This window comes from Odocoileus virginianus, chromosome 30 (genome assembly GCF_023699985.2).
Source record: "Odocoileus virginianus isolate 20LAN1187 ecotype Illinois chromosome 30, Ovbor_1.2, whole genome shotgun sequence".
NCBI lineage: Eukaryota > Metazoa > Chordata > Mammalia > Artiodactyla > Cervidae > Odocoileus > Odocoileus virginianus.
Window position 1 is genome coordinate 31,310,663 of NC_069703.1, and position 18,859 is coordinate 31,329,521.

Genomic DNA, 18,859 nt, shown 5'->3' on the forward strand with positions numbered 1-18,859 from the left:
CACCAGTAACACAGGCCAGGACTTGGGAGGCGGTGTCAAGGAAATGGAAGGAAGGTGGTTGCAGGAACAGAAGGGAACAGAACCTGGGGTCCCCGCTCTGAGGGGAGGCCGATTTTTCTCAACTCGGGCCACGGTTAAGGTCACCCGTGTGTGTGGTGTTCTAATCCTCTGAGCCAGCCCCCCCCTCGCCTTTTTTCTTTTTTTGGCCTCACTGTGCACCTTGTGGGCTCTTAGTTTCTGACTGGGGCTCGAACCTGAGTCCTCAGCAGTGAAAGCGTATAGTCCTAACCACGGGAATTTCAAGCCAGCTCCCTCTTATAAAGCTTAAGACAGACCTCAGCATAACATAATGCTCAATAAGAACCAGCAGGCTCTCATATCCAGCATTTGTGCGCACTACTGCATTTAACGCTTACAGCCTTGACGACAATACTACTATCGTTCACGGTGTGGCCCGAGTCCCCTGGAGTTCAGAAAGGCGAGACTTGCCTCGTGGTGGGTGCAGGATTCCAAGGGGATGCCCAGACTCCGGAGCCTGCATGCTTGCAGCAGCTGAGCTGGGTCTCTTGGTGGGGAACTGAGCACAGAGGCCTGCACCTGTGCGCTCCTTCCGGCGCTGTCTGCCTCTCGTCTTTGACGGGTGGGGAACTGAAAGTGAGAGTCGCTCTGCGACCCCAGGGACTGTATAGCCCACGCAATTCTCCAGGCCAGAATGCTGGAGTGGGCAGCCTTTTCCCTTCTCTAGGGGATCTTCCCAACCCACGGATCGAACCCGTGACTGGGTGCTAAGCGGTAAAGCCCTGGAGAGCAGAGGCTCGCTGGAAGGCTGGAGAGAGAATGTGGGGAGGAAAGGGGAAAGAGGAAGATGAGGGCCCCGCTCGACATGCAGGCACGGGAGCCTGTTTTTGTGAGTGTGCGGCCACGTCTTCATTCACGTCGCTTCACGGCCCCGCTGGCCGTGGGCCCAGGCCCCCAGGGAGGCTGTGCGGCAGCAACCAGCCCTCTGGGTTCGGGCCCCTCGGGTCCCCCCTGCAGGCGGCGTGTGCTGCTCCCTACTTCCCTTCTCTATGGACCATCAGGAGTGCCCTCCTGCTCTCTGGAAAGGAAGAGAGAAACTGGGGACACACAGGACTCTGAGGCCTGGTGTCAGGGGATCGCCGTCTGCCTGGAGGCGCTGAGGGGCTGGCAGGGCAGACGGGGTCAAAGGGCATGGCCTCCTCCCCCACCCAGCGTGTCCCACCTCCCACCACCGGAGCGCAGCTGCCGCCCACGTCTGGAATCAGCCTCGGCCACCACGGGCAGGCCCGTTCTTAAGGGTGAGGCAAAGGGCGACTGGGGTGCTCTGTCGCCTCCTGTCCGGACACGGTGGGATGGGATGTTACTAAGGAGGGAAAACCACCAGGCTGATGGAGAGGCTTCTCATTCAGAGACTTCTGGCTTCAAGTTTTTCCTTTAGGAGGGGATCGGGTGGGGACAAAGCCAGCTGCACCTTTGACCACCGGGCTTCTATTCAGATTCGGTCAAATTTCTTGTTATTGGGAAGTTTCCCATCCTAGCTCCTTCCACATTTGAAACCTGCCCTGGACACAGAGGACAGTGCGGGTGGCAGAGGCCCCTGGGGCTGGCTGAGCCGCTGCTCTGTGTGTGTTAGCGTGTGTGCGTACACGGGAATGTGTGCGTGGGTGTGTGTGGGTGGGAACCGCAGGCTGTCCGGGGCTGACACCCACTGCAGTGCCTCCCTCTGCCGGACCTGCTCAGCTCTTCACTCGCAGCACAATTCACAGGCCGAGCGTCTAAGCGGTCAGTTCCAGCGCCTCAGCCTGTGCCCCGCTCCTGTCCTAACCACGACCGCCTTCCAGCTCAGTCCCCCTCTCACAGGCTGCAAGAACACCAGACTCAACATTTCCAGACACCCCGAGAGCCCTTCCTTTGTCCTGCCTCCCGGCCCGCTGGAACGCCCTTCCCCCCAGGGCCTCTGGAGGACCCCCACCCATACTCTCCTCTGCAAAGTACAGCAGTGTCAGGACTGAGGGCCCTGAAGCCCGCCACCCTGGGCTCAGACCCCGGCTCCAGCTCTCAGGACCCGAGTGGCTCCTCATTCCGTTTTCTCATCCCTGGAGCAGGCGAATAACCATCCCCCAGGGGCTGCTGGGAGACTGAGACCCTTTGTGGCTAGCACACGGGGAGTCTGCACCCGGCTCTTGAGTACATCAGCCCACGCTTGATTCCCTTGCCCAACACCAAGATGTCCCACCTTCCCTGAGCTCTCAGAGCATGCTGGGTGCCAGGGAGATGGTGGGGCACAGGCAGACCTTGTCCACCTGGAGTTTGGGGTCTAATGTGTGTGCCAGAAAGTAGATGTAAAATGACAAGCACCGTGGCCTTCCCTGGTGGCTCAGCTGGTAAAGAATCCACCTGCAATGCAGTAGACCCGGGTTGGATCCCTGGGTCGGGAAGATCCCCTGGAGAAGGGAAAGGCTACCCACTCCAGTATTCTGGCGTGGAGAATTCCATGGACTGTATAGTCCATGGGGTCACAAATAGTCGGACATGACTAAGCGACTTTCACTTTCACTTTCTACCTACTCAACACTCACCATCGTTCCCCATGTGTAGTAGGCCCTCCTGTTAAAGTTTAGAGGAACAGGTGTTTACTAATGGAACCTCAACTGCGGACAACAAAGGTCCATCTAGTCAAAGCTATGGTCTTTCCAGTAGTCAGGTATGGATGTGAGAATAGGACTATAAAGAAAGCTGAGTGCCGAAGAATTGATGCTTTTGAACTGTGGTGTTGGAGAAGATTTTTGAGAGTCCCTCGGACTGCAAGGAGACCCAACCAGTCCGTCCGAAAGGAAATCAGTCCTGAATATTCATTGGAAGGACTCATGCTGAAGCTGAAACTCCAATACTTTGGCCATGTGATGTGAAGAACTGACTCATTTGAGAACACCATGATGGTGGGACAGACTGAAGGTGGGAGGAGAAGGGGACGACAGAGGATGAGATGGCTTGACGGCATCACCTACTTGATGCACATGAGTTTGAGTGAACTCCGGGAGTTGGTGAGGGACAGGGAGGCCTGGCGTGCTGCAGGCCATGCACGGGGTCGCAAAGAGTCGGATGCGACTGAGCAGCTGAACTGAACTGAACCTGCAGAAGGTACTTTCATTCATGGTCTCATTTTAACCTCTCGGAGAGCCTCCAAGGTGAGTGTACCAAACCCCACATCAGATGAGGAAGCTGAGGCTCAGAGAGCTTAAGTGATTTTCCCGAGGTCCCACAGCTCATCAGTGACAAACCTGGGACCCAGATCCAGGTCTGCCTGATACCAAAGCCCCAGTTCTTACTGGTCGGCAGTGAAGATACAGGGGAGGAAGCAGTGACCAGGAAACAGGCCGGAAGGAAGATGCTTTGGGAACCAGCCCTGCAAAGGTGGAGAGGCAGCACATCTTCCTTCCCCCGGTTTCCAGCCTCACTTGCCAGAGGCAGCTGATGGTCGATCTCGCTTCTAATGGCCTCGGGCAAATGGTCAATGGAAATGAATCCAATTTGTCCAGCAGGGGAATTGAAGAGTTGACTTGTATTAATGTTCTGAAGCTAACAAGTATTGATGCTCACTGGAGCCAAAGGTATGCCTTTCTCCTCTGAATTGAGAATAGATCCTGTTAATAAGAACACGTCATCCAGGTGGCCTTGTTCTTTGATCACCTGATGCAAAGAGTTGACTCACTGGAAAAGACCCTGATGCTGGGAAAGATTGAGGGCAGGAGGAGAAGGGGGCGGCAGAGGATGAGATGGTTGGATGGCATCACAGGCTCAATGGACTTGGATTTGAGCAAACTCCAGGAAACAGCAGAGCACAGAGGAGCCTGGAGTGCGGCAGTCCACGGGGGCGCAAAGAGTCAGACACGACTGAGCGACTCAGGCACTGAGGTACTCGGTACTGAGGAAGAGTACTGAGTACATCCAGGTCCTGAGGAGCCTGGTGGATGGTCTGCTGCATGGGTTGGGGGATGGATGACCAGGAAAGGAGCAAGATGATGACGGCACAGAGGATGACAACCTCCCGGGGGGGCGGGCAGCAACTGCAGAGAGCAGGGGTGGGTGCACGGCCCCCCTGCACTGGCAGACATCTCAGCCTGAAGGCCAGGACAGGATCCGGAGCCAGCACTGGGCCGGCCGCCAGACTGCCATGCTCTCCGCCCTTTGCCACTGCCCAGAGGTGACATGAACCTCCTGTTACAAATGGAGAGATGGACTAGCGAGGCTGCATCGTTACCCAACCCAGGTTCCCCAGCTGGGCAGAGGCAGGACCCGGACCCAGGTCTCAGGCCAGCAAAGCCCACGCCCTCCTAACCCCAGAGTCAGAGTCCAAGTCACCTTTTGGCAAATGTTTGCTTCCCTCCGTGTCCACTGTGGACAGAACGCACTGCTCCACCCTGCTGATCTGAGCTTCCCGGTGGCTGAAAGGGTAAAGACTCTGCCCGCAATGCGGGAGACCCAAGCTCCATCCCCGGGCCAGGAAAAAGCCCCTAAGGGAATTCCCAGGCCACTCAGTATTCTCCCGTGGACAGAGGGGCCTGGCAGGCTAGAGTCCAGGGGTCCCCAGGGCAGCCCCGGCTGACAGATCTGTCTCAAACCAGCATTCAGTCCCAGAGGCCTCACCCACCCGAGGCTGGGGCAGGGGCATCCAAGTTTTCCGCTGCCTGCACGTTGAAAGCACATCACTGAACGGCATGCCACGCTCCCACAGGTGTCTGTGGTGGGCGGAACGGTGCCCCCTCCCCCACCGAGTTATGAGCTGAGAACCTGTGAGTGGGACCTGACTTGGACAAAGTGTCTTTGCAGAAGTAATGGCGTCACACACAGGTAATTGGGACCAGGTGGCTCAGTGGTAAAGAGTCTGCCTGCCAGTGCAGGAGATGCAGGAGATGTGGGTTCAATCCCTGGGTCAAGAACACCCCTTGGAGGAGGAAATGGCAACCCACTCCTTGCCTGGAGAATTCCATGGACAGAGGAGCCTGGTGGGCTACAGTCCATGCGGTCGCAAAGAGTCAGGCACGACTGAGCACGCACGTGCATGCACCTGAGATGAGGTCATCCTGGATTTGAGCGGGTAGCCCTAAAGTCACCGAAACTGTCCTTCGGGGAGGAAAGAAGACAAAAAGGAGAAGGTGACAAACATGAGGCCTGGGTGCAATGTCACATCTACAAGCCGGGGGTACGGCCAGCACTGGAAGAGGTGAGGTTCCCCCAGAGCCTTCGGAGGGAACGCGGTCCTGCCAACACCCCAACTGCAGAGTCCTCCCACCCCCTTCCTCCCACTGTAGAACCCACATCAGGATTTCCCAGGCGGTCCAGGGGTTAACGATCTGCCTGTCAACACAGAGGACACAGGTTTGATGCCTGTTCTGGGAAGATCCCACATGCCTCAAGGGCAACTAAGCCCATCTCCACAACTACTGAGCCTGTTCTAGAGCCTGTGTTCTGCAACAAGAGAAGCCGCCACAGTGAGAAGCCCATGCACTTCAATGAAGCCGCAACTAGAGAAAGCCTGCATGCAGTAACCAAGACCCAGCAAGGCCAAAATCAATAAATAAGTAAAAAAACAAAAAACAACAACAACGCACATCAGAAAACTAAGGCCAGTACTGTAGGACTATCTCACATCCACTCTAGTTTACATATGGAAGAAATAAACAATTTTCCAAGTAACCATGTTTTCTTTTTCAGACTATTTTAAGCTTTTAACTAAGATCTGGGAACACAGTCACAAGACTTCAGGTCCCCGATGTGGAACCTCCAGCCTGGGGGACGGACTCAGGGAGGGTTTTCACCTGTAACAAGCCAGCCTTACCTTTCTCCTGAGCCATCTCCTGCAGACAGAAGTAGATGACTCTGGCTCCCAGGCTGAAGCCGATCAGGGTGACAGGCCGCCGGCCCTGGGGGAGAAGGGACACGGGTGTGCACAGTGGTTCCAGAAAAGCAGCCCTGACGACGGCGGCCCTTGCACACTTGTCAGCAGCTGCCTTGCACTTCATGCATCGTGGCTGTGCCGTTCCTGACCCCGGCCTCGGATGTGTCCACCAGGAGAGGCGTTTACGCAGGAGGGCACCTGCTTGCGAACTGGCTTCCTCCAAGGCTGACAGGCAGTGTTTCACTGGGTTCATTCCCCTTTATCTCAAACCATTACCCAGTCTCTCCTTCCCCATCTACCTGTGTGCAGCAAATGACCGCAGTGAACGGGGGCCCTTCTGGAGCTGGGAGGGGGCGGGAGGTACCCCCAGATGCGATGGAGAAGGCGGCAAAGGGTGACGTGGCAGGGGGAGAAAACTGTTCTGTTCCTGGATAGGACAGCGGGGTATGAAATGTTGGCTTTAAACTGGGAGAGGAGACAGGAGACTGCTGTGTATAGAATGGAAGGCTAATGAGAACCTACGTATAGCGCTGGGGAGGGGGGCGTGGAAAGTACCGTCTGTTTGTAGGACATACATTAAGTTAACCTTAACAATGCATTGAGAGTCCCGTGGACTGCAAGGAGATCCAACCAGTCCATCCTAAAGGAGATCAGTTCTGGGTGTTCACTGGAAGGACTGATGCTGAAGCTGGAACTCCAATACTTTGGCCACCTGATGCAAAGAGCTGAGGCCTGGCGTGCTGTGGTTCATGGGGTCGAAAAGAGTCGGACATGACTGAGCGACTGAACTGAACTGAACAACGCATTCCAACATATGGTAGGTGCAGACAAGTGCTGTTTGAGTCTGCTTATACAAGGTGCCTGGAAGAGTCAGATTCATGGAGTCAGAAGGGACACGGGGAGATCCAGGGGCCGGGGCGGGGGGCGGGGACTTAGTGTTTCGTGGGGTCAGAGTTTCAGTCTAGGAAGGTGAAAAAGTCAGGAGCTGGATGATGGTGAGAGTTACACAACAGCGTGAAAGTGTTGAGTGCCTCTGAACTATAGAGTTACATGTGGTTAAAGTGGTATGTTTCATATTATGTGACTTTTACCATAATAATAATAATAAAAAAACGTACAAAGGGATTCCCCTGGTAAGGCTTCCCTGGTGGCTCAGATGGTAAAGATCTGCCTGCAGTGCGGGAGACCCGGGTTTGAACCCTGGGTCGGGAAGATCCCCTGGAGGAAGGGAATGGCAACCCACTCTCTTGCCTGGGAAATTCCATGGACAGAGGAGCCTGGTGGGTTACAGTCCATGGGGTCCCCTGGGGGTCCAGTGGTTAAGCATCCTTTCCAATGCAGTGAGCATAGCTTTGATCCCTGGTTGGAGAACTAAGATCCCACAGGTCTCAGAGCAACGAAGCCTGTGCAACGCAACTGCTGAGCCTGCGCACCACAACCAGAGTCTGCGCGCTACGACGAAGGATCCCACAGGATGCAATGAAGACCCGAGGCAGCAAATAACAAAAAAACACGTAAAGAAGAAAACAGGGGGCTCCAAGTCAGATGCACAGAGGAATTTTCTGACTAAAGAACTTGTAGAAAGGGAGACCTGGATAAGAAGGTCAGGAGAGGGGTCTGACTACAGGTTCTACATACATGGAAGCAGACAGCAGGAGAAGGTGAGTTTCACTGGACCAGCCGGCCTCAGCACTCTACGCCTTTCCCTTGTTTAGGGGCAAATATGTGCATCCAATCCTTGCTGCCCCACCTCCATTTACTTCCACCGAAGTCCCTCCACTGAATCATATTCCAGTTTCACAGGAACTCTGCGGTCAAGGCTGCCAGTCACTGCCCAAGAGCCACTCTCCCTTCACCCTTGGTAGCAAAACTCCTGAGTTTTTCTCGCCCCCTCCCCCCCATAGCTACCCAGCCCAAAACTAAATTTCTCCAACTTCCCTGTAGCCAGGGATGGCCTCAGGACTGAGTCCTGGCCAAGGGATGCGACGGGCTTAGCTTCCCTGAGGCACGTGGGATCTTCCTGGCCTTTCACTTGTACCTTCCTGCCTCTGACTGTCTGGAATGTGGATGGAATCCTGATGGTTTTACATGGTCTCTGGACCACTAGAGACATGCTCAGGGAGTAGCTCTGTAGACATCTGCGAAGGAAGAGCTGACCCTGACCTCAACTGCCGAGGCCTCTGACACTCAGTCCTCACCTGATTACTTTTTAGAGAGGCACAGTCTGTAATTCTTACTGGCCCATCCTAGGATACACTTTTGCAGGGGGCGGACACACCATACAGGTCCATTCGGGACCTTCGCTGCCCAACCAGGGATGGAACCTGGGCCCCCTGCAGTGGAAGCACAGTCTTAAGCCAGGGAAGTCCTCCTAGGACACTTTTGTGACTTGAGCTGGAGGAGCAGGGCAGACCCTTTAAAGTCACCGAGCTATCCCCATGTGGGCTCATCTTAGGGATGACATCCGCCCACCAGTCAGCTCCCCCGCTCCAGCCAGTCCCGGGTACCTGCTGCCGGGAGAGCAGAATGTGGGCCAGGTGCTTGCCGACCTCCGCCGATCGATGGAGGCACACGCCCCAGGGGTTGTCAATGATGTTGGCGACACTGAGGAGTGAGGCGGGCCAGGTCAGGGCAGCCACGATGCCTGGGAAGCAGGGGTACTGGTGATTAAGGCAGTCGGGGTGAGGATGGGGGCTCCTTCTAGGGAAGTGACTGGCTGGCTACTGGATGCCCGAGTGAATGCCTGCAGTCTCTAACTTGGGATCTGTAAGTTTGCCAAGTGCTGTCAAACTGCTCAATAGCACAGAAAAAAACGGAAGCTCACGCATTTCTGACACGCGGACTAGATCTCTTAGGTTCAAACATTTGCCACGGGTGAGATTCCAGAGATGGCCCCAGTCTGTCACGCCACCCTGAATCCCTCCCCCTTTGCCCATAACCCCGCCCCGTCCCCGCCCCCTGCTGGTCCACACCAGGTTCCATCACGTGACTTGCTTTGGCCAATGAGACACTGCTGGACGAGAGGCCTGAAATGGACTTGTGCCTTTGGCGCACTTCTCCTGGGGGTGTGGGCTAGCCTGCAACCCCAGGAGGGGAGGAGAGACGAATGGGGCAGAGCCCGGTCACCCTGGTTGCCCCAGACAAAGCCACATCGGTGGGTGGCCAGCTGACACACAGATGCGTGAGCAGGCCCAGCAAAGATCAGCCAAAGGAAGCCGCAGCACTCCTGCGCCGCTGTGATAAAAGACCGCTATTTTAGGTCACTGGGTTATGGGGTGGCTTGTTACACAGCCGCTACTGACTGATACACTAGGTGATAATGTGAATGGCTGTTTATCTATTTCCTCCCTATGAAGACCATAATAACCATGTCACAGACAGGGTCACTGAGGGACTGGCACGGTGCCTGACTCCCTGGGGGCCTCAAGCAGGCAAAGGCACAGGACCAGTGTGGCTTTGGGAGTGGTGGGCATGCCGCTGGCGGGGGAGAGGGGAGGCTCACCAGATAACACCGTGTACTTCAGGGCCTCCTGGGCCACCATGTTGGCAAGGCCGCTGAGGATGGTCTCCAGGGCGTTGCCGAGCTCCATCAGGTACTTGGCCTCCCAGGCCAGGCAGTACTGCTCGCGGCTGCGGGCCAGGGCAGCCCAGGGGGCGCTGAAGGTGCCTGGGGAGAGCGCGGGCAGGTGGGGTCTCTCCTGTCTGGGCCGGAGGGGGCCCCCACTTTCCCTGACAGGCAGGGATGGAGGCCCACCCACCCTCGTGGGGGAGACAGGAGGACCACCCCTGCCCAGGGGCAGCAGCTGACAGAAGAGCAGGCGTGCTCCCGGATGGAGCACGGGGCTGCCCTGTGAGCGGGCGGGCTGGGGTGAGACCCAGTTCCTGCGGTCCTCCGCAAGGTCGTTGGTGACCTTGAGCACCGGGGGCTCCCGTCCCCGGCTGAGCCTCACTCTGCGGAGCAGTCCAGTGGGGAGATCACTACTTATCTCCTTTCACTGGGCAGCTGTAAGAATTAAGTATTCCAATGATGATGCATGTAAGGGGCTCTTGCCTTGCTCTCTGCAGTAACTCTGGCATCAAGCGGCTGAGGGCCTACAAGAGGAACACACGGGCCACACGGGCACGCTCCCTGAGCCAGCTGCATCGCGTTCACGCTACCTGGGGAAGAGTCTGCAAGCTGGGGGCAGAGGGCTTTGAGGCCAGCTCTGCCATGAGCTCCCTGGCTCCCCCGGCTTTTCTGAGCCTGAATTTTCTCACCGAGAGACTGGAAACGGGAGGGTGATGAGAGCACCACGTGCCCAGCGCCAAGCAGGAGAAGATAACCACGCTGGCATGCCTACTCCCTCCTGGTCCTCCCTCAGCCTTGAGGGTGGCAGCCCCTCCAGCAGGACACCCAGGCGCCCTGTGACCTGGCCCTTGCCTTCCTCACAGCCTCACTGTTCGTCATGTTACCCTTTGGAAACACATGCTTTTGATGCCATTCCTTTGTTCACTCTTTCATTCCTACACAGACATTAACCGGGGACCTAGACTACGCCAGGCCTGGAGCCTGACCCTGAGAATACAGACCCTGATCACTGCAGGAAACGTGCAGTGAGCAGGTACCAAGTGCTGGGCAGCTCTGCACTGAGGGTTTTCTCATGGAACTCTGATTTAATCCTCGACGTAGCTTGGGAAATGGAGCCCCACAACTACAGGGGATAATTTTATGTTATTTTACAACGCAGGAGACTGAGCCACCCAGATAAGCCCTTAGCCCAGGGAGGGAGAGGACTGTGCAAACCTCACGGAGTCACTGGTTTGTGGGCTGTGGAAGCATGGAAGAGCCCTGTGTGTCTCTGCCTGTGGCCCAAGTGAGCTTCCATCCTTATTTTTCTATGAGCTTCCAGCTCACTTGCCTTATCTCCAGGGAATCCCCTCTGGCCCTCTGATGGGTCTCACATACCCTGTGCTTTCTTGCCTTGAGTTCTCATCATGGCCTACGATTATCCATTTATTTTTGCCTCATCTGGTGTCTGTCTCTCCCGCAGCCCGTCTGCCAAGTGCTCAATTAGCAAAGTTTCATGAAAGCAGGATGAATGAAGGAAGGGAGGAGGCAGCTTCCCACTGCCTCCGGGTTCCAGCTCAGCCAGGCGCCTCGACCTGCCCGACCCAAAGCCCTCGTCCCTACCTGGGGGGTCTCTGCTGACAAAGACCCTGCGGGGCTGCTCCCCCTCTCTGCAGGGACCCAGGCAGAGCTCTGCCGCAGCTCAGGGATTAACTGTCTCTAGTTACAGAGGAGAAGGAGGCCAGCCCTGGGAGAGGACGTGGGCAGATGGTGTGTGTGCTCATGTATGTGTCTGCACGTGTATATACATGTATGCATGTGTGTATATGTATTACATAACGATGTGCACATGTAGGCATGTAAGTGTGTACATCTGTGCAGACACGCATTTGTGTGCACACGTGTAAACATGCATGTGCACACACATGTGTACACGTGTATAAATATGTGCACATGTATGTGTGCATGTATGTCTCTGAGCATGTATATACATGCATGCATGCACGCATGTGTGTACATGTATTACATAACGGTGTGCACATGTAGGTGTGTAAATGTGTGCAGACATGTATTTGTGCACACGTTTACACGTGCGCACACACATGTGTAAACATGTGTGTGCACGCACACATGTGTACATGTGCACAAACATCTGCACGTGTATGTGTGTGCATGTATGTGTCTGCGCATGTATATACATGTATGCATGCACACGTGTGTACATGTATTACATAATGGTGTGTACATGTAGGTGTGTAAGTGTGCACACACATGCAGCATGTATTTGTGCACTCACGTGTGTACACACATGGGTAAGCATGTGTGTGTATGCACATATGTGCACAAGTGTGTAAATATGTGCACGTGTATGTGTGTGTGTGCATGTGTGTGCGTGGTGGGCTGTGACGCTGGCCCTGGCTTTGGGCCCAGCTGGGCAGCTTGCTGGTCCCAAGGCTCGCAGCAGGGCACACTGCCCTTCTGAGCCTCGGGTTCTGCAGGTGTCAGAATGGAAAGCGGGCATCTGACAAACGGGGGTCATGGGGATCACATGATAGGCTGTGTGAAAGCATTATGTAAACCATAAAGCACTCTCCTGAATTCTATCACCCCATGGCCAAGAACATGGGCCACAGAGCCAGACAGAAAGCGGGTGAGCCATGCCTTAGTCCCTGACTAGCAAGGCAACTCTGGGCAGCCCTTATCAGCCTCGGTTTCCTCATCTGTAAAATGGGGGTAATAATGATGCCCATCTTTGTGGCTCGATGTGAAGGCTTAAGTGAGCCAATGTGTGCAGAAAGCCTGGCTCAGCGGTGAGCTACTAGGCCATTACCATGATTACACACAATCCTGTCTAACAAAGGGGCAGACCCAGGAAACCCCGTTTGTTCCCATAACAGGCAGAAGCAAGCCTGTGAGGATATGAGACTTCCTTCCTGGCGTCAAGGAGGCGGGTGATATTTCCCTCCAGAACTTCGTCTAGTTCGGCTGCATTTCTTATAGCCGCCCCCCTGCCTGGGTTGCATACTGCACAAGGCTGCTGCAGGAGAGCACTGAAGACAATCTCCTCCTCCCCACCCGCCCCAGACGAGCTTGACTTTGACCTGGAGCCAACTCAGCCAGGGGGTGAAACAACCGTAAAAGATTTGCTTTCCATACTGGTGAGAGCTGCAGATTCCTTCCCTTAGACTCTTTCTCCTTCCTTCCTATCTTGGTCTTTCTGTAGCACAGACAGGACCATGAGACAAATGAAGGGGAGCCCGCGAACCCTGGGTCGGGAGGCCCGGGTGGAATCCTGGGTGCCACCTGCCTGCCATGTGACCCCTCTAGGTTTCCTCTTCATCCAGATCAGGGAAGGAAAAGCTCTGCTTCCAAGGGTCATGCAAGGTAATGTACATCAGGCTCCTAGCGTGTGGGTGAAATGCGACTCAGGGCGCTAGGTGCTGCCAATGCCAGAGACTGCCGTACAAGGACTGGCCGGGGTCAGCCTCACCAGTAAGACTCTGGGGCCCAGGAAAGCCTCTCAACAGAGGCTGGGCATTTTCTCGCCTGCTTCCTGCTATGTCATTCAGAAGAACTGTGGCTCCCCCCCGGGAACCCACCAGGCTCTGAGTGTATCTGGTTGGGATGCTCCCACCTCCCGGGCCCACCCTGCTCACTCCCTGGATGATGACCTGTTTGTCGAGCCTCACATGAGCGCCTGCAACAGCGAGCCAGCAGGAAGCAGACCGTGGACTTTACTCCTCAGGCCACCCTGGCTGGAAGTCCCCCAGATCACACGTGTTCAAATTACAGCAGCAAGGGGAACTAAGTAATGCCTGTGGAATGCCACCAAAAACCTCCTACAGGTTACCTTGTTTGATCTTTGTGAGTACCCTCAAAGGCAAGGATAATCTGCTTTGCCTCGCAAATGAAACAGGCAAGGCACAGACAGGTTAAGTAAGTGGCCTGAGGTCACACAGCCAAGATATACTGATTTCTCACTTACGTGCTAAAAGTCCTCTGCTAACCTCCATTTGTTCTGAGAAGTCCAGACTCCTGGCCACAGCTCACAGGCTCCTGCGTGATTTGGCCCCACCCAAACTCCTGTCTTCCAGCCCCTGCTCCAGCCATCCTGTGCTTCTTTTACACCACCAGGCCTTTCGACACGCTGCCCTTTCACTTGGTATTCACTGCTTTCTTTCTTAACCTGGCGAATGCCCAGCTAGTCCCAAGCCTCAGAAGTTACCTCTAGTGACTCTTCCCTCACTCCCTAGAAACACTCTGTGCTCCCCTATTGTGCCATTTATGCACAATGATTCTCTGCTCAGTCGTCTGTCTCCTGCCTCGGACCACACGTTCCATGGGGCAGAGGCCATGACTGCTGCTCACCACTGAACTCCTAGGGCCTGGCTCAGCGTCTGGCAGAGTGTGCTCTGTGAAGCCTGCTGAAAGGACGGACTGATGGGTGGATGTGTGTGTGGATGGATGGATGGATGATGGATGGAGAGATAGATGGATTGATGGATGGATGGAGAGATGGATGATGGATGTGGATGGGTGGGTAGATAGATGGATGGATGGATATATGGATGATGGATGGATAGATAGACGAATGGATGGATGGATGACGGATGGGTAAATGGATGGATGGATAGATGGATGTGGATGGGTGGGTAGACAAACAGATGATGGATGGATGGGAAGACTATGGGATGAAGTTATCTCACCACTCTGAGCCTCAGTCTCCTCCTCTGAAAAATGGGGCTCTCCTACCCACCCCCTAGAGACACACACTGGCCCACAGCAGCAGACCCAGTTCAGCCAACACCGCCCACTCCGCATCCTTCTCTGCCCCCGGTCCTCACGGTATTTTCCGGATGCCAGCCATCCCGTGATGGCGATGGTGATGTGCAGCTGCCTGCCTTCCGTCAGGGGCAGAAACGCGAACTCTTCAATGGCCCCAACACGCTTCTTCATCTTGTATCCTAAAGACCCAGGTACAAAAATGATGGGGTGACTGGGGACCCTGGGGGATGCTGGTCAGCGTGGCTCCGTGTACTCACACACTCACACCCTGCTCAACAACCATCTCACTTTTGAACTCATTAACGGTGCCATGATTGTCCCTCATTACAGATGAGAGTAAGAGGCTTCCAAAGGCTGGTGAGCCCCCGAGTGGCAGAGCTGAGGTTGAAACTCAGAGCCCAAGTTTATAAACAACTGCTCTGTCCTGATTTGGTGGGTACTATATCCTTTTCCTGCCCATGGACTTCAGGAGTGGAGTGCACCCATCTTAGTAATAGTGGTGTGAGCTGACCAAGATTTTTTTTTTAAGTTTTTTTAAAATGTGGACCATCTTTAAAGTCTTTATTGAACTTGTTACTATACTGCTTCTGTTTTATTATGGTGTTTTTGGCCACAAGGCACATGGGATCTTTGCTCCTGGACCAGGCATCAAACCCTTACCCCCTGCATTGGAAGGCAAAGTTCTTAACCACTGGACCACCAGGGAAGTTCCCATAACCAAGATTCTTAATGTGGGAAGCTACAGGCCACCTGGGGAGAGGAACAGGAAACTGTGTGACGAGAGGCCTACTGACACACGGGACTTGGAAAGACGCCCTCCCTGCCCCCGCCCAGGTGATGCTGGCGGATGAAAAGTAGCCATGTGTCTCTCACAGGGGAAGCTCCAGCATCTCTGAGGCAGCCTGCCTGGAAACCTCCTGGATGGCAGCAAGAGATCCAGGACGACCCTCCCTAGAGAGTCTATGCTGGGGGCAGTTCCACAACCTCGGCCTTTCCCCTGACCTGTGCAGAAGCCTGACGCAAGTTCTGGAACTCAGAGAAGAGGAAAGCCACATCCTCCTCCTCCGTCTCCCAGGGAGTCCCCCTGGTGAGAATCTGGGCGTGTCCCTTACGGGGCTGGGCCACCCGGGGCGCAGACCCCTCACAGCCGCCGTTCCTCTGGAGCCTTACCTGTCAGGCCGGCTCCAGCTGCACCGAACAAAGAGGTCATGATGGCGATGCCGGCTGCTGAGCCCAGAGCCGCGGCCCCGGCGCTGCCGATGACGGTGGCGGCCCCAGCTGCGACGAGAGGAGCGGCCAGGCCCCCAGTGACGCCTGCAAGGACAGCCGCCCGTACCGGGGACGTGGGGGTGTGAATGCACAGCCTCCCGACATACACGTGAACACGCTGCCTCTGCACGAGGTGGGGAGGCAGCCCCCCCAGCTGATCCCCCTGCAGCAGACACCATGCGAAGGGATGCGGGGGAAGGCCTAGCAGTGCCGCCGAAGCACAGGGTGGCTTGAGCAGGCAGCTGGGAGGCAGCGGTGTGTGGGGGACCCAGACCACACAGGAGTGTGTGAGCTGCAGCAAGCAATCTGAATTTCTCCCCAGAGCAAGTGGGAGAGAACAAAGGACTTTTAACACGCAAGTGAACAAGCAGTCCATCGTGACTGTGCGCCCTTGAGCCCGTTCCCACCCTCGCCCGGCCCGGCCACGTGTCACCAGCCCATCTTACCAATCACCGTCCCGCCTCCTACGGTCGCCAGGCCTATCAGCAGGTAGCGCTTCCACTTCCTCCTGTTCTCCTTCTTCTTCCGGGATGCCTCGGCTGTCCTGCGGGAGAAGAGGTTGCTCTCTAGGGCCAATCATGCCTGGGCAACCTTGACGCCGCCCCTCCTCCCCAACCCCCCAAACTAACATCCGTGCTGCAGGCTCTACCATGCAGAGCGAGGTACCAAGGTTACCCCAGGCCCATCCATCATCGACGGTCTTAAAAAGCTGAAAAGGTTCTAAAAACCCAGTATGTGGGATATGTTACTTACCGAGTCGATCCATCCTAACAGGGTTGCAATTTGAATAATGAAAAGACAAAGAAGTAATAACAATGACGGCAAAAGAAGCACAAAGGTATCTTTACACAGATGGACTCGGGACGAGTACCAGATAGTTACAGACTCCATCACCTCACTCTTCCCTTCCCCACCCTGCACTCTGCCATCTGCACCTATCTCCCTCTGTGATGTTTGGAAAGCAATTTCCCTTGAGAACAACCCTTTCAGACATGGGTTAGAGAAATGTCTGTGCTGAAGACCTTGGCTTTGGGGCAACAGCTAGAACCATCTGGACTTGAAATTTGAATGTGACAAAAAGTAGCCAAAGGGAAGCAGTGATGGAAACTGGGGTCAGGTGACTCCTGAGAATCCTTTCCATCTCTAAGGCCAACTTTCCTGTCTGACGTTGGGCCCACGGTGCTTTGGGGCAATAGGGAGCAGGACGGGAGACAAGGGGGTGGCGTGCAGAGATTACCAGGGTGAACTCTGAACTGAACCTGGAGTTTGGACAACAACTCAGTGCTGGAGCGATGGCAGATGATGGTGATAATGAAAGAAGGGTTAATATTTATTGAGGACTTTTAACATGAGTGCCACTGTGCTTTGCACTTCGAATGGCTTATCTTATCCCAGAAGCAGTTTTCCTCTTTATTGTCCGCGTATCACAGGCGAGTTTGGGGATAAGCGTCCCCGGCTTCTGAGCGGCAGTGGGGATCAGCTCAGGGAATGTCTGGCAAACAGCCTGACAGCTGGCCCTGCACGTGGGGACCCAAAGGGAGGCTGCTCCCACGAAGCTCCATCTCCCGAAATTCAGTCCGCGCTTTTGTAAAAAGAGGGATAAGAACGCTCCCTCCTGAGGCTGTTGGTTTGTAAAGATTTTTAAATTCACTGAGGATGTAAGGCAAACGCTAACGAGTGTGAAAGAGGAAATTAATAGTAACACAATAATAGTAGGAGACTTTAATACCCCACTCACAACTATGGATAGATCAACTAAACAGAAAATGAACAAGGAAACACAAACTTTAAAGGACACAATGGACCAGCTAGACCTAATTGACATCTATAGGACGTTTCACTCCAAAACAATCAACTTCACCTTTTTCTCAAGTGCACACGGAACCTTCTCCAGAAGAGATCACATCCTGGGCCATAAATCTAGTCTTGGTAAATTCAAAAAAATTGAAACCATTCCAGTCATCTTTTCTGACCACAGTGCAGTAAGATTAGATCTCAATTACAGGAAAAAAATTATTAAAAATTCAAACATATGGAGGCTAAACAACACCCTTCTGGATAACGAACAAATCATAGAAGAAATCAAAAAAGAAATCAAAATATGCATAGAAACAAATGAAAATGAAAACACAACAACCCAAAACCTAGGGGACACTGTAAAAGCAGTGCTAAGGGGAAGATTCATAGCATTACAGGCCTACCTCAAGAAACAAGAAAAAAGTCAAATAAATAACCTAACTCTACACCTAAAGCAACTAGGGAAGGAAGAAATGAAGAACCCCAGGGTTAGTAGAAGGAAAGAAATCTTAAAAATTAGGGCAGAAATAAATGCAAAAGAAACTAAAGAGACCATAGCAAAAATCAACAAAGCTAAAAGCTAGTTTTTTCAAAAAATAAACAAAATTGACAAACCATTAGCAAGACTCATTAAGAAACAAAGGGAGAAGAACCAAATTAACAAAATTAGAAACGAAAAAGGAGAGATCACAACAGACAACACTGAAATACAAAGGATCATAAGAGACTACTACCAGCAGCTCTATGCCAATAAAATGGACAACTGAGAAGAAATGGACAAGTTCTTAGAGAAGTATAACTTTCCAAAACCGAACCAGGAAGAAATAGAAGATCTTAACAAACCCATCACAAGCAAGGAAATCGAAACTGTAATCAGAAATCTTCCAGCAAACAAAAGCCCAGGACCAGATGGCTTCACAGCTGAATTCTACCAAAAATTTAGAGAAGAGCTAACACCTATCTTACTCAAACTCTTCCAGAAGATTGCAGAAGAAGGTAAACTTCCAAACTCATTCTATGAGGCCACCATCACCCTAATTCCAAAACCAGACAAACATGCCACAAAAAAAGAAAACTACAGGCCAATATCACTGATGAACATAGATGCAAAAATCCTTAACAAAATTCTAGCAAACAGAATCCAACAACATAATAAAAAAATCATACATCATGACCAAGTGGGCTTTATCCCAAGAATGCAAGGATTCTTTAATATCCACAAATCAATCAATGTAATACACACATTAACAAATTGAAAGATAAAAACCATATGATTATCTCAATAGATGCAGAAAAAGCCTTTGACAAAATTCAACATCCATTTATGATTAAAACTGTCCAGCAAGCAGGAATAGAAGGAACATACCTCAACATAATAAAAGCTATATATGACAAACCCACAGCAAGCATCACCCTCAATGGTGAAAAATTGAAAGTATTTCCCCTGAAATCAGGAACAAGACAAGGGTGCCCACTCTCACCACTACTATTCAACATAGTTTGGAAGTGTTGGCCACAGCAATCAGGGCAGAAAAAGAAGTAAA

General features: G+C 53.4%; 1 protein-coding gene across 7 annotated transcripts in view; it reads right to left on the minus strand.

Annotated features, from left to right (window-relative positions):
- The window catches only part of TMCO4 (transmembrane and coiled-coil domains 4), a 115,849-nt gene that overhangs the window by 38,904 nt on the left and 58,086 nt on the right, over positions 1-18,859 (minus strand). For 4 of the 7 annotated variants that reach the window (XM_020899217.2, XM_070458816.1, XM_070458817.1 and 1 more), the window contains 6 exons: positions 15,965-16,062; positions 15,420-15,563; positions 14,309-14,428; positions 9,420-9,584; positions 8,425-8,561; positions 5,858-5,942 (listed from right to left, as the gene is read on the minus strand). In XM_020899217.2, coding sequence (XP_020754876.2) covers positions 5,858-5,942; positions 8,425-8,561; positions 9,420-9,584; positions 14,309-14,428; positions 15,420-15,563; positions 15,965-16,062 — 749 coding nt within the window. The other 3 variants (XM_070458819.1, XM_070458820.1, XM_070458821.1) reach the window with 3 other exon arrangements.